This window comes from Heloderma suspectum, chromosome 1, assembly GCF_057233095.1.
Source record: "Heloderma suspectum isolate Gila_16-S chromosome 1, 16-S_ref, whole genome shotgun sequence".
Lineage (NCBI taxonomy): Eukaryota > Metazoa > Chordata > Lepidosauria > Squamata > Helodermatidae > Heloderma > Heloderma suspectum.
Window position 1 is genome coordinate 185,634,015 of NC_139458.1, and position 15,233 is coordinate 185,649,247.

The 15,233-nt window shown below is 44.6% G+C and overlaps 1 protein-coding gene across 1 annotated transcript in view; it reads left to right on the top strand.

The window, feature by feature from the left end:
- Positions 1 to 5,109, top strand: part of LOC146358492 (uncharacterized) — a 67,992-nt gene extending 62,883 nt beyond the window's left edge. Inside the window, exons 32-35 of the mRNA XM_084805088.1 lie at positions 727 to 817; positions 916 to 1,044; positions 2,323 to 2,514; positions 4,962 to 5,109. Of these exons, the coding sequence (XP_084661214.1) occupies positions 727 to 817; positions 916 to 1,044; positions 2,323 to 2,514; positions 4,962 to 4,969 (420 nt within the window). The 3' untranslated portion in view covers positions 4,970 to 5,109. The remainder of the gene's footprint in view (positions 1 to 726; positions 818 to 915; positions 1,045 to 2,322; positions 2,515 to 4,961) is intronic.
- The last annotated feature ends 10,124 nt before the right edge of the window (positions 5,110 to 15,233 follow it).

Here is a 15,233-nt window from a genome sequence, read left to right on the forward strand (position 1 = left end):
TACAATATAATCCACACTGAATCTCATACCACTATTAAAATGTTCAACAGAGGCTTCCTTGCTGGATATTGCAAGAACAGGGGAGAGAAACTAAAAGCTCTTCACAGTCAGAAAAGAAACCATGAATAAAGGGGGGGGAACAAACAGCGGCCAGCCAATCCAAGGTGAAGGAAGTCAGAGTGAATGGGAGAGAGACCAATAGAATGAAAGATGGCCAATAGGATGACTGGTGGCTGAAATCAGAAACCTGGCCTGTACCATGATTGAGAGGGTATACTTGTTAGTAAGGGGAAGTATAAACAAAGTAATAATGTAACCCAGTGACTCCTGTCATACACTCTGGCAAGTGAGAATGTGAAGTAAAAGGGGCAGCAACTGTAGGGCCCAAATGACAGGCTCAGTGGACCCCTACAGTGTGATTAAACCCAGGGCAGCTCCTCCTTATTCCCTGCCTTACAGACAGCCCTGCAGCCAGCCACAAACAAACCCACGCACAATTTTTGACTTTTATATATATCAAAGATAGGCCAGAAAAAATATTATTTTAATATTCTGGGGCCTGCATTCTATTCTTGAACTGGAAACATGGATCCACGGGTGGGTCCTCCAGGATGGAAGTAAAATGGAGGGGAGTCTCTTAGTCTCCTGTACAACACTGAGGATTTCCTTTATTGATGGAAAGTCCACATATATATTTTAAAATTAACAGAACTGTATTTCTTTCAGGCCAAAGAATCACCCAGGATATTTCACTGGAACTATGATGTGGTACCAGATGGAGATGGTCTCCGATTCTTGTCTCCAGTTAATAGCAAAGGTAATTGTTTTCATCGTCTAGTTCCTAACAGAGCATGTCTCACAATCCAAAGAAACCCTCTACTTTTAATGTTTTCTTTCTGACATTATACCCTGCAGTAGTTCCATCAGCATTGCCACCGGCATCATCAGCATCACCACCACCACCGCTGCCATCTCTAACAGCAGAAAACACGCTCTCGCCTTCTCATTCCTCTGCTTCTTCCATGCTACCTACGCCAAAACCAGGTCATTACACATATCAAAGTTTTCAGTGTGTTCTTTTAATATCCCTATTAAAACTATAAATCATTCGAATGTGTTTACTTACTATAAGTTTATATAGCAAGTAAACATGTTCTAATGATTTACAGTTTTATGATGTGATTAGATGATTCACAGAGATTAGTAATGCCATGGTGGATGGGAAGGCAATTTGAACAAACTTGTTGAATCGAGTTCACTTTGTTAGGAAGGATTCCCAACCTTGTTAAATCTTTAAATCTTAAAAAAGAAATTATAGGAAGTAAGTAGTGCATGGTATTTGCTGCAGGAGAAAATACTTTGTTGTATTTTCAATTAAAGGAGATGATCAGTCATCTCTAGCCAGCATCCTGTGTGCACCACGGTGTTCATGTGCACTTCAGTGATGGAGACAACTCACAGCATGCATCCCATTAGGGAAGCCCTTAAAGGGGTGAGTGAGCTTCACATGTGCATGGGAGCACCATACTCAGTGGATACAAGATCAGTCAGTGGAGACTGGTGGCGCCAATGTCAGCAGGGTGATGAATCCGCTCCGGGTTTCAGTTAGAACCCATCAGAACTCTAAAGGAGCTATCCAAGGTGCTCTGACTGAAACCCGGAGTGGATTTACCACCCACTGACATTGGAGCCGCCAGCCTCCACTGGGATCAATAGATCAGGGATATGATTTGTATAAATAAACATATGTAAAACTTTTATAATACTACACTCGTAGAGAAGAAATGTTCTACTTCTTCGTATATGAAGGTACTAATGACCTAATTTACTACACAATTATAGCTGCATATTTCCTGAAACATATTTTCTTCTTATTAAGACAAGCCATAAGAACTGGAGCCTTTATAGCTGATAAATCTAATTAATGTAATAACTAACATTTCTACTTAGCCATAATCCAGGGACCCACATGACTAGCTTTGTACACCTAGTGGGTTTTTGTCTGTTCTTTACATCTTTTTCTTTTTGAACAGCAACACCTGTGCCCCACTGTAAGATGTTCTTGAGAGTTTCAAATGCCCCTTCCAAACAGCAGAACGTACGCCTGTCTAATTGAGCTCTCTTCAGGTTGTGGCCACTGCTGGCTTTGTAATTATGAAACTGATGATTTGCAAAACACTTTTTGGACATTCTGTCACCAGCTCTATACATTTAACTGGCGACATTAGAATTGCTCTTTAAATTGCAGCCTTATTTTAACAATTATTATTGTAAAGTACCATACTTGGAACAATTATGTTTTTTTGTTTTTGTTTTTTAAAGAAAATATCCTGAGCCCTCCACAATGTAAATTAAGATTAGATCAAGGACCATGCCGTGTGTATATAATAAAATGGTATTATGATAAGCAAGCCAATTCTTGTGCTCAGTTTTGGTACGGTGGCTGTGATGGAAATGATAACCGCTTTGATAGTGAAGAAGCCTGTAAAAAGACCTGCGTATTTTTCTCTGGAGGTAAGAATCAACCACTCTTCCTACAGTTAACCACCACCACCACCCCTGCCAGTTCCTTCCTGTATTTTCCAGAAGCAGCCTGTGCTGACACTGCCATTCTTTCAAACACTTAAGGGCTTCATGATCAGGAAGAGCCCCACATTACATATGTTTATACTACTTCTTTTCCTGAGATCAGAGCCTCAGAAAGAAAATATGGAAGAGTAAGGTTATCCATGAAAGATTAATTCTGCCTCCTTGTAGATCTACGTAACACAGGCTGTGATCTGTGCCACCGTGTTGGGTGCATTCTGTTAGTAGTCCCATTGATGTTCATGGGCTGCAAACTACCTGTGAGGTAACGGGTTGAGGGAGAGACTCTGGGACCTGGTCAAAAGTCAAGCAGCAGTTGGGGCTCCCTCCCAGGGACGCTGCTCATTTTCTCCCACTATGAGCTCCAAGCAGCAGCTGGAGGAAGAAGCGGCTCTACCGCTGCCCATTGGGCCAACAGCTTGAGCAGGCTGAAGCTGCCCTGTTCCCTTCTTTTCATTCTTCCTCCCCACCCCACATAGCCTTCCCATCGGCCTGGAAGAAATGGTGCTTCCACCCTCCCATCTGCTAGAGCAGCCTTCCCAACCTGGTGCTGAACTACAGCTCCCATTATCCCCTGCAGTCATGGCCAATGGCCACCGGTAATGGGGGCTGCAGGCCAACACACCTGGAGGGCACCAGGTTCGGGAAGACTGTTCTGGACTGTGCAGGTAGGAATGTCTGTCCTCGGGAAACCTGGCCCTTTTGGGGCTTGCCGGACCTCCATGGTGACTTTTTACTTTTTTCGGTCTTGGTGGTAATTTGCACAAATAGAGAATTGAGCAAATTACGGCCACAAATTGTGCAAATTATGGCCAAAATGTGTGTAACTTGTGCAAATTGCAGCCCTATTTTGCGGAAATTATGCAAATTTGCGCAATTTGGGCAAACTGCGGCCATAATTTACCTAAATTCAAAAATACTGAAAATCCACTAGCTGGCCCAATTCGCTGCAGGCTGAATCAGGCCAGCTAGCAGAAGATGGAATGGGTTCTGAGGGGCCAAGCCGACGAAAGACTGTCAAGCTCCACCCTCCAATTGGATGCTTCTGACATCCCTATGCTCAGAGAGTAGACTGTACTACTACTACTGTACTCTCTCCCTCTGTGGCCAACCACACAAACCGCCAAAGTTATTCCCTTTCATCTACCCCCCCTCTGCAAATCTCAATCTCAAGTCTCAGTTGAGGGGGCCTTCAGAATAGCCATCAGATAAATGCAGCTAACCTAAAAATGTAAAACTGGTTTAACTGTAATACTGCGCAATTGGGTAATACTACCTTTCCTCATATATCAACAAGTAAAAATGCTAAAGTTTTTCTTTTGAAAAAGAAATCTGCATTCAGGGAGTGGGATTGAATACCCCCAAAGGGACCTCCCCTTCGCAGGCCCTCCTCTGGCCATAGCTCTGGCCCTTGGGCAGCCTCTCTGCTCCTTCCCAGGACAGCACTTAAGGATTAGAAAACATAAACATACCTGTGCCCATCCTTTCCTCATAGAGAGTTACAGAAGAAGCCACTCTTGATCTCCCCATCCTCCCTCACTACAAGGCACTCCCTCACTACAAGGTTCCCATGACCAAAATTGGGAGTGATTGTACTTGGACTTCTTGAGTGGGACTGGAGCTAGGCAAGAAAGTAAGGCTGGTGGGATCGAGGAGAATAGAGAACATTGCACTAAAGGAATTTTTATAGTCTCTCTACCCAGATCCACATGTTCATGCCACTAGTGAATGAGGATCTCTCCACAACCAGTCAGATGCTTAGAGAGCCTGGCTAGGGAGAGAGGTAGTGAATGGTAGAGGACATTTAGATGGGAGGGTCCATTCAAAAAGCATGAGGAAAAACTGGCTTAAACACAGACAACTGGGTGCTAGGTTGTAACCTTCACCCTTGATCCAGTGAATTCTTGTACCCCTGCATACAAATGAATACAGGCATTGGGGTTTATGAAGCATTTTCCTCCAAACAGCTGCCCTTGCTGAATCCCCAGGTTGGTATATGATAAAAGGCAGCTTGGAGATTCAGCAAAAGGTACTGCTGAAGGAAAACTAGTATGATATAAGCTCCAGTGGTTGGATGTATCTGAGACCGAAACATTGTTGGATTGTAGTCATGCCCTTTAATCACATTTTTGTTAAGAGGCCAAATGTCAGTACAATAGTTTCAAAGCTGATTGCTTTGAAATGTCAGTAGAATAGTTTCAAAGCTTGCTTATAAATGGTGCTTTGATGGTGTACTGGGTTACACTAGGAAAACAGTGTTTATAATAATTGGAAATTGGTAAATACATTTTGGACACATCACTTGGTTTCATTTTGCTTGACTTGATATACTCATATTTATTGGTACAAATTATATAACTTGCCCTATTTTACAGATATCTGAAGAAGGATATTAATAGAGATGTCCACCAAGCAGAATTCAACAGAAAATACTTTTTTTAGCCAAGAGAGAGTTTATGCATATGTATCAGGATTGTTTTATATCTTCGTAGTTGATTAAAAAGAGGACAGATTGTTATGCTCAAAGTACTTATTTTAGCGTAATCCTTCTAAAGTCAACGGGACAGTCTGTATCCTACTTCTGAAATGTTAAGGCACATAGGGTGTGTTTAGACAGACAAAAGTCCTACAACTCCCAGCATGCCCCAGCTAGCCATGGATCCAAAGTTGGCTACAGAATCGGACTCAAAGAGTGCTTATAAATGGGATCTTCTCAAACTGGGGAGAGGTAACGAGCGGGGTACCACAGGGCTCAGTCCTGGGCCCACTTCTCTTCAACATGTTCGTGAATGACTTGGAGGAGGAGGTTCAGGGAATGCTGATCACATTTGCAGATGACACAAAATTGGGCAGGATAGCTAATACTTTGGAAGACAGAAACAAAATTCAAAGTGATCTTGATAGACTGGAGCACTGGGCAGAAAACAACAGAATGACATTTAATAGGGATAAATGCCAAGTTCTGCACCTAGGAAAAAGAAACCAAATGCACAGTTACAAGATGGGGGATACGTGGCTCAACAACACTACAAGTGAGAAGGATCTTGGAATTGTTGTAGATCACAAGCTGAATATAAGCCAACAATGTGATGTGGCTGCAAAAAAGGCAAATGCTCTTTTCGGCTGCATTAATAGAAGCATAGCTTCCAAATCCCGGGAAGTACTAGTTCCCCTCTACTCAGCACTGGTTAGGCCTCATCTGGAGTACTGTGTCCAGTTCTGGGCACTGCACTTTAAGAAGGATGCAGACAAGCTGGAGAGGGTTCAGAGAAGGGCAACAAAGATGATCAGGGGACTGGAAATAAAGCCCTATGAAGAGAGACTGAAAGAACTGGGCATGTTTAGCCCTGAGAAGAGAAGACTGAGGGGAGATATGATAGCGCTCTTCAAGTACTTGAAAGGTTATCACAGAGAGGAAGGCCAGGATCTCTTCTCGATCATCCCACCCAGAGTGCAGGACACGGAATAATGGGCTCAAGTTACAGGAAGCCAGATTCCGGCTGAACATCAGGAAAAACGTCCTGACTGTTAGAGCAATATGACAATGGAACCAATTACCTAGGGAGGTGGTGGGCTCTCCCACATCAAAGGCATTCAAGACAAGGCTGGACAGCCATCTGTCAGGGATGCTCTGACTTGTATTCCTGCATTGAGCAGGGGTTGGACTTGATGGTCTTGTAGGCCCCTTCCAACCCTACTATTCTATGATTCTATGGTGGGAGTTGGACTTTTTTCTATCTAACATGCACAGGATTGTGCCCTTACTAGGTTCACTTCACCCAGACTTTGTCTGACAGTGCATGCTTTGTAGATTGCAAAACAGTACCAAAACAAAAACGTTGGGTTATATATGCCTCCAGTGCCCACAAAATACCAAATGGCCATGCTTAGGGGCCAATAGGTACTGCAGCTCTTGCTTGTTTATTGTAAACATGAATTCTGAGCATGCCAAACTGAACCAAATTTGCAGTGTTCCCAGGTTAGTGGAGAATAGAATCAGAGATGGAATGTCATTTGCCAGAGACAGAGCAGAAATTATTGAAGATGGGTCCCAGTAAAGATCCAGTAAGAAAACTCCACTGGGTATGGGGGAGCTCAATCAGAAGTAAAAAGTACTGATTTAGCCCATTCCTCGACAGTTCCTCAACACAAGGTGGTTGGGAGAAGGAAGAAGAGGGCGAAAAAGAAAAAAAGGAAAGGTTCCTCCTGTGCAAGCACCGAGTCATTGCTGACTCCTAGAGGGACGCTGCTTTCGCTGGCGTTTTCATGGCAGACTATAGCGGGGTGGTTTGCCATTGCCTTCCCCAGTCGTGACTACCTTTCTCCCAGCAAGCTGAGTACTCATTTTACCGACCTCGGAAGGATGGAGGGCAAAAACCCAGATATAAATCAGTAGTGGGGAGCAACAACAGCTAATATTAGTCTGGCTCTGAGTGTGATGCAGAGTGCCTCAAAAAGAAGTTTACACACTTCTAACCTATCTGACTCTGAACCCATTAGCCCCTTCACAGCACAATCCTGTGCAAAGTAGGCATGTTTAAAGTACTCAAGTTCAGCGGGCTTAGGTACACCTAGATCTGCATAGGGTTGGGCAGGCTACCAACCTGAAGCTTACCCAGCCCTCTTTGAGAACTTTGGCAGGACTGGAAGTTTGGCTCCCTTAGGACCAAACTACATGTTGTCTTGGCAAATACTTGTTCCCAAATGGACAGAATGAACATGGGAGAGGCACTTGCAAGTGAAGAATTAGTGCGCTGGAGAGGTGTTTAACCTTCCCATGTCCACCTAGTCTCTCTTGTAACTGCCCCACTGAGGTTGGTTTTCCTGTCAGGCTTGCTTCCAAGTTCAGAACACAGTTGGGGCAATAAATGCCCTGGGGGGAGCGATGGGTTGCCAATTCTCCCCTGGAAAACACCTCGTTTGAAGCATGATGGAAATTCAAGGTTAGGAACTCTATCTTTTCCTGGTAAAACATAGTTCCACCCTTAGGAATCTGGGAAGCTGCCAGATACTAGGTTTCCCAGGAAAATGATATGGATTCTGATGAGAGGCTGCCCTATGAGCTATCTCAAGGTTCCTAGCAGGCTCCAAGAATTTCAGAGGGTTTTACCCTCAAAAGTGGCCTAAAATAATTAAAAATAAATACAATATTAGGAGATGTAGCAGTCTGTCATGGTGGTTACACCTTTCTTCATACACGTGCTAAAAACTCTCTCCACAATTTTCACAAGCTTCAGTTTATCTGTGGACTATTCTGGAGTAAACATATGAGGATTGCTAACTATGTTTGAATTTCATGCAATTGTTACTCAGGGGTAGAAATGAGATACTACTTCAAGGGTGCAACCTTATGCACACTTACTTGGAATAAACCCCGCTGGACAAAGTGGGACTTCTGAGTAAGAACGATAGGATGGCATGAGTTAATCTGAAAACATATTCGACACTAGCAAATAACTCCTTTGTCCACTTGCATCGTTTTGGAAACTAATTACTACATAAGTGTGGGCATGTTACATCACTTCTTTTTGCTTCAAACTGCCTGTCTGTTTCCAAGCATCATATATACCACACTAGAAGTATAACACCCCATAGTGTTCCAATTATGCCACCATTTATTTGAAGTAGCTACCTTCTTCGTATGGTGAAGTCCCATCTCACCCTTTACTGGATTCACAATATGGTATGAGACAAAGGTACAATAAACTGGTACCGACATTCAGTCTGTCAAAAACCATAAAGTGGGGGAAACTCCAGTGCTAAGTGATACGCAGATATTCTCTGTAGCTGCACTTACACTGTGATGCTAATGCCAATACATGTGACATCTAAAAGCACCCCATGGTTAAAATAAGGTAAGAAAGAAATTATTGCCACACAGGTTTGTTACAAGGCCTTGTCACAATATATAATGATTCAGAAGATACGTGATTTAGGCTTCCACCCCAGCTGTATCTTATTTATGACCAATTAAACCACTTAGGGTGCAATCCTATGGCTGCCCGATAGCAGCTAGACAGCCATAGGATTGGTCGGTTTCCAGGAACTGACCCCAGAGTCTGTGTTCCAAGGTCAGTTCCTGGAGAACTGCCTCTCCGCCCTTTCCCCTGCTGCCCTGTAGGCAGCACAGATTGTTCCCCAGCTCCGTGCTCGTAAGAGCAGTGTGGAGAGGGGCAAAAGGGGGCATTCCTGGGGGTGGGGTGCGGCATGTGGAAGTGCTGGTACACTTCCTATGCAACATCTGGCCTCCCCACCCTGCGCTCCGACATCCCGCAGCTAGACAGCCTAAACGGACCGTCTAGCCACAAATGCAGGGCTGCTGGAGCTAGGAGGAGAGGATCCCCTCCGAGCTCCTCCTGCTGTGTATTGGATAGGCAGTCATCTCTGAGTTTGGAGGCACCCGCCTATCCGTATAGGATTGCTCCCATAGGGCCCAATCCTATGGCCGCTAGACAGTGTCTAGACGGCCACAGGATATTTCAGTTTCTGGGAACTAAGCTTGGAGCCAGGGCTCCGAGCTCGGTTCCCAGAAACCTCACTCCTTGCCCCCTCCCCCGCCACCTCGTAGGAAGCATGCTTCATCCCTGTCTCCATGGTTGTAATAGCAGTGCGGTGCAGGCCAAAAGGGGACATTCCTGGGGGTGAGGTGGGGAGGGGAGGAGACTGCGGAAGCGTTGTTATGATGCTTCCTATGCACTGTCCAGCCTCCCCACCACCACTCCGATGCGCCCCAGCTAGACAGCTGAAATCGGGTGTCTCGCCGCTAATGCAGGGTGGCTGGAGTGAGGAGGAGAGGATTGCACCCTACATATTTCATATATTTCCCACAGAACTAACAAACATGCTTTGAGCAAAGGCCTAAAGTTCTAGTACAACACAACTTGAATCCATTTTAAATATCATGTCAGGAAGAGTGAATGATGCCACAGCTAGCATAATGTAGCTGAATTCTGAAACACTTTTTAAAACTGTGGATTTCAGATGCTTTCTCTGTATTTTTAGAAAATAAACCCAGTGTCATTTTCTGGCTTTACCTGCAGAGATTGGCACTTGATGAAAAAAAGATTTTCCTTTCATGAGCTCAATGTACGTACAGAAAACGTTGTCGATTCCGGCTTGGCAGTGCAGGTTTAAATTTTTCATGCAGGCAGTATGCACTGTTAACTGCGACGCTACCTAAGTGTTGTCTAAACAAACTGTATATTAACATGACTCGTCCTAAAACTTGGTGAGTCTGCATATAAGTGATTAGAATGTGTGTACCATTATGGCATCGCAAAATCATTTATTTGGTAATGATGCGCTGGCACTGCAGAAAGGTCCAACTGTTTAAAAATGACATCTAATTTTCTGTTAACCCTGTCAAATGCACCACAGACACCTAGGGCAGAATCCTATACATGTTTACACAGAAACATCCTACAACTCCCAGCATTCCCCAGCCAGCCATAATTCCTGGGGAATGCTGGGAGTTGTAGGACTTCTTTTTCTGTCTAAACGTTGTGCCCTTAAATACTTTTTTGTGTTCCTGGTTTTTTTGTTTACTGATTTGTTGATGTATGTGTATTTGCATCAAATGTGTGAGATGTATTTTTGTGAATTAAATATATACTAAAAAATATACTTTTTGTAATAGCCTATTTCTGTGTTTACTGGGCCATCAGAAAAAAATATGGGAAGCCACCTTTTAAAAAAACATTCATACTGTATATCAGGGGTGGGAACCCTCTGGCCCTGCTGGGGTTCAATCTAGCCTTCCAGGATTCCCTAGATGGCCACGCCCCTTTCCCACAGCCCCTGATTGTTTGGTGGCTTCCCAGCTTTTATGAAGTCCCCCCCCCCATTCTAAAAGCTTGAAATGCCCCTCCTAAGGCTTAACTACTGAACTTGAAGCTAAAATATGCTGGTATTTTTGGTCCCAACCCTTTTGCATTTGGTCTCACTCCCACCACCAGAATGTGGCCCCTGAGAGCTTCTCTGAAATGGAATTTGGCCCTCAAGAGCTGAGAGGTTCTCCACCACTGCCCAATATAAATAAATATAATGAAGCAGCCGTAAAATACCAGAGAGAGAAAAGAGTAAAAAGTGCAACTATGAAAAAGAATTCTAACCATAGCCATTAAAACCACCTCAAAAAGGGAATGACCCTTTCTGCCCCCAAAGCCCAAAAAAGAGTGACTGAGAGACTTCCTCATCCAGGAATTCCAGAGCCTGGGAGCAGCCACTGAACAGGCCATATCCCTGGTCCCAGCAAGGCATATTTCTGGAGATGTTTTAATGTTTGTAGCAAAATGCACAAATCCTAACTGCTTTTTTGGGATTAAGTCCCACTGAACTCAACAGAACTTCTGGGCAAGTATGGATTAAATTACCCAACAAGTTCATTCAAGGCTGTTTTCATTTGTGTTCCTTTAGAAAGTGTTCTCTTGCATTCTCTCATCAAACATATGAGAAACAGTTTGACAGCAGCAACATCAAAAAAGCTCACCCGTCCCTCTAAATTAAACTGCTGAAATGAAGCGTAGGGTGGGAGAAACCAGGCGTTGATTTCTGTGTAGAAGGACTGTGAGCGCAGCTTGAAAATGTGCTCAGAAACACCCTGTTCCTTAGTTCAAATAGGTATACATCTGCGCTGAGCCACTATTTTGCATCTGATTGCAGTTGGTGATTTACTAAAAACAAAGTAGACCTCAATTTTCAGGGATAGCCAAGTTAGTCTATTGCAGCAATTCTCCCACCTACCCACCATATGTACATATAGTTTATATGAACATATAAACGTGAAACTTTTGGGGGGAAACACTCCATGCATCTGATGAAATAGGCCATAGTTTATGAAAGCTCGTGCCACAATACATGTGTTAGTTTTTAAGATAAAACACGGCCGACAGGAAGCTCTGGCGAGGGCTGGTCCATAAGGTCACGAGGAGTCGGAAGCGACTGAACTAATAAACAAGATAAATCAAGGCTCACGGCTCAACCCTATGCATGTTTCCGGGGGGGGGGGGGGGGGGGCTACAGCTCCCAGCATCCCCAGGAAGCACGGCTGGCTGGGGCATGCCGAGAGTTGTAGGGCTTCTTTTCCTGTCCAAACGTGCATAGCACTGCTTCTTCACTGTAGTTCCTAGACGCCCGAAATCTGCCCACCCGTGGCGTAACACATCATGCGGCATCCCTAATCTAAAGCTGTTTATTGCCCAGGAAAGGCGCGGCTTCGCCGACACGTGAGAAGCGAAGCGTAGTATCCAGTGTTGGTCCTACGAAACAAATGGGACATGGGTTAGCCGTGACTGACTTGAGTTTCATTCATTTCAGTGGTTCTACTCTACGCAGCCCCTTCATGGATCACTGCCTTGTTGTGGCGAAGGGGCTTGCGTAACTCAGTGAAGCCATAAGCTATGCCGTGAAGGGCCACCCAAGACGGACAGGTCATGGCAGAGAGTTCTGACAAAATGTGGTCCACTGGAGAAGGAAATGGCAACCCACTCCAGTATTCTTGCCAAGAAAACCCCATGGAACGTATCACAAGGCTAAAAGAGATGACGCCGGAAGATGAGCCCCTCAGGTCAGAAGGTGTCCAATATGCTACTGGGGAAGAGCAGAGGGTATTTCCAAGTAGCGCCAGAAAGAGTGAAGCGGCTGGGCCAAAGCCGAAAGGACACTCAGCTGTGGATGTGTCTGGTGGTGAAAAGAAAATCCGATGCTGTAAAGAACAATATTGTTTAGGAACCTGGAATGTAAGATCAAGGAATCAAGGTAAGCTGGAGGTGGTCAAACATGAGATGGCAAGATTGAACATCGACATCTTGGGAATCAGCGAACTAAAATGGACAGGCATGGGCGAATTTAATTCAGGTGACTATCATATCTACTATTGTGGGCAAGAATCCCTTAGAAGAAATGGAGTAGCACTCATAGTCAAGAAAAGGGTGGGAAAAGCAGTACTGGGGTACAATCTTAAAAATGATAGAATGATCTCAGTACGAATCCAAGGCAAACCATTCAACATCACAGTAATTCAAGTCTATGCCCCAACCACTGAGGCCGAAGGAGCTGAGGTTGATCGGTTCTGTGAAGACCTACAACACCTACTAGAACTAACACCAAAAAAAGATGTCCTCTTCATTATAGGGGATTGGAATGCTAAAGTAGGAAGTCAAGAAATCACCGGGATAACAGGCAGGCATGGCCTTGGTGTACAAAATGAAGCAGGACAAAAGCTAATAGAGTTTTGCCAAGAGAACATGCTGATCATAGCAAACACTCTTTTCCAACAGCACAAGAGGCGACTCTACACATGGACGTCACCAGATGGTCAATATCGAAATCAGATTGATTATGTCCTTTGCAGCCAAAGATGGAGAAGCTCCATACAGTCAGTAAAAACAAGACCTGGAGCTAACTGTGGCTCAGATCATGAGCTGCTTCTTGCAAAATTTCGGCTTAAATTGAAGAACGTCGGGAAAACCACTAAACCGTTCAGGTATGACCTAAATCATATCCCTGATGAATATACAGTGGAGGTGAGGAATAGATTTCAGGGATTAGACCTGATAGACAGAGTGCCTGAGGAACTATGGACGGAGGTCCGTAACATTGTTCAGGAGGCAGCAACGAAATCCATCCCAAAGAAAAAGAAATGCAAGAAAGCAAAGTGGCTGTCTGATGAGGCTTTACAAGTAGCTCACGAAAGAAGGGAAGCGAAAAGCAAGGGAGAAAGGGGAAGATATACCCAACTGAATGCAGAGTTCCAGAGAATAGCAAGGAGAGACAAGAAGGCCTTCTTGAATGAACAATGCAAAGTAATCGAGGAAAACAACAGAATGGGAAAGACTAGAGATCTCTTCAAGAAAATTGGAGATACCAAGGGAACATTTTGTGCAAAGACGGGCATGATAAAGGACAAAGAAGGCAGGGACCTAACAGAAGCAGATGAGATTAAGAAGAGGTGGCAAGAATACACAGAAGAACTATACAGGAAAGATCTGAATGTCCCTGATAGCCATGATAGTGCGGTCACTGAACTTGAGCCGGACATCCTAGAGAGTGAAGTCAAGTGGGCCTTAGGAAGCATTAGTAACAACAAAGCTAGCGGAGATGACAGTATTCCAGCCGAGCTATTTAAAATCCTAAAAGATGATGCTGTTAAAGTGCTGCATTCAATATGCCAACAAATCTGGAACACTCAACAGTGGCCACAAGACTGGAAAAGGTCAGTTTACATTCCAATTCCAAAGAAGGGCAACGCCAAAGAGTGTTCAAACTACCGCACAATTGCGCTCATTTCACATGCCAGCAAGGTGATGCTCAAAATCCTACAAGCTAGGCTTCAGCAGTATGCGAACCGAGAACTACCAGAAGTACAAGCTGGGTTTAGAAGAGGCAGAGGAACTAGAGATCAAATCGCCAACATTCGCTGCATCATGGAGAAAGCAAGAGAATTCCAGAAAAACGTCTATTTCTGCTTCATTGACTACGCTAAAGCCTTTGATTGTGTGGATCACAACAAACTGTGGCAAATTCTTAAAGTGATGGGAGTACCAGACCACCTTACCTGTCTCCTGAGAAACCTGTACGAGGGTCAAGAAGCAACAGTAAGAACCAGACATGGAACAACCGATTGGTTCAAAATTGGGAAAGGAGTACGACAAGGCTGCATATTGTCACCCTGCTTATTTAACTTATATGCAGAGTACATCATGAGAAATGCCGGGTTGGATGAATCAGAGGTCGGAATTAAGATTGCTGGGAGAATTATCAACAACCTCCGATATGCAGACGATACCACCCTAATGGCAGAAAGCGAAGAGGATCTCAAGAGCCTCTTGTTGAGGGTGAAAGAGGAGAGTGCAAAAGCTGGTTTGAAACTCAACATTAAAAAAACGAAGATCATGGCATCTGGCCCCATCACTTCCTGGCATATGGAAGGGGAAGAAATGGAAGCAGTGACAGATTTTACTTTCTTGGGTTCCAAGATCACCGCAGACGGTGACTGTAGCCATGAAATTAAAAGACGCTTGCTCCTTGGGAGGAAAGCTATGGCAAACCTAGACAGCATAGTAAGAAGCAGAGACATCACCTTGCCGACAAAGGTCCGTCTAATCAAAGCTATGGTTTTCCCAGTAGTAATGTATGGCTGTGAGAGCTGGACTGTAAGGAAGGCTGAGCGCCGAAGAATTGATGCTTTCGAACTGTGGTGCTGGAGAAGACTCTTACGAGTCCCCTGGACTGCAAGGAGGTCAAATCAGTCCATCCTAAAGGAAATCAACCCTGACTGCTCATGGGAAGGACAGATACTGAAGCTGAAGCTCCAATATTTTGGCCACCTAATGCGAAGAGAAAACTCCCTGGAAAAGACCCTGATGCTGGGAAAGACTGAAGGCAAAAGGAGAAGGGGACGGCAGAGGATGAGATGGCTAGATAGCATCACCGATGCAATGAATATGGACTTGAGCACGCTCCGGGAGAGAGCGCAGGACAGGAAGGCCTGGCGTGCTATGGTCCATGGGGTCACGAAGAGTCGGACACGACTGAACAACAACAACAACAACAACTCTACGCAGGCCCGACGTTGGATACTACCCACGCCACAGCCTTCTCCTACAAACGGGGCTGGGGAGACCACATAGCATTCTCCGGGGGCGAGC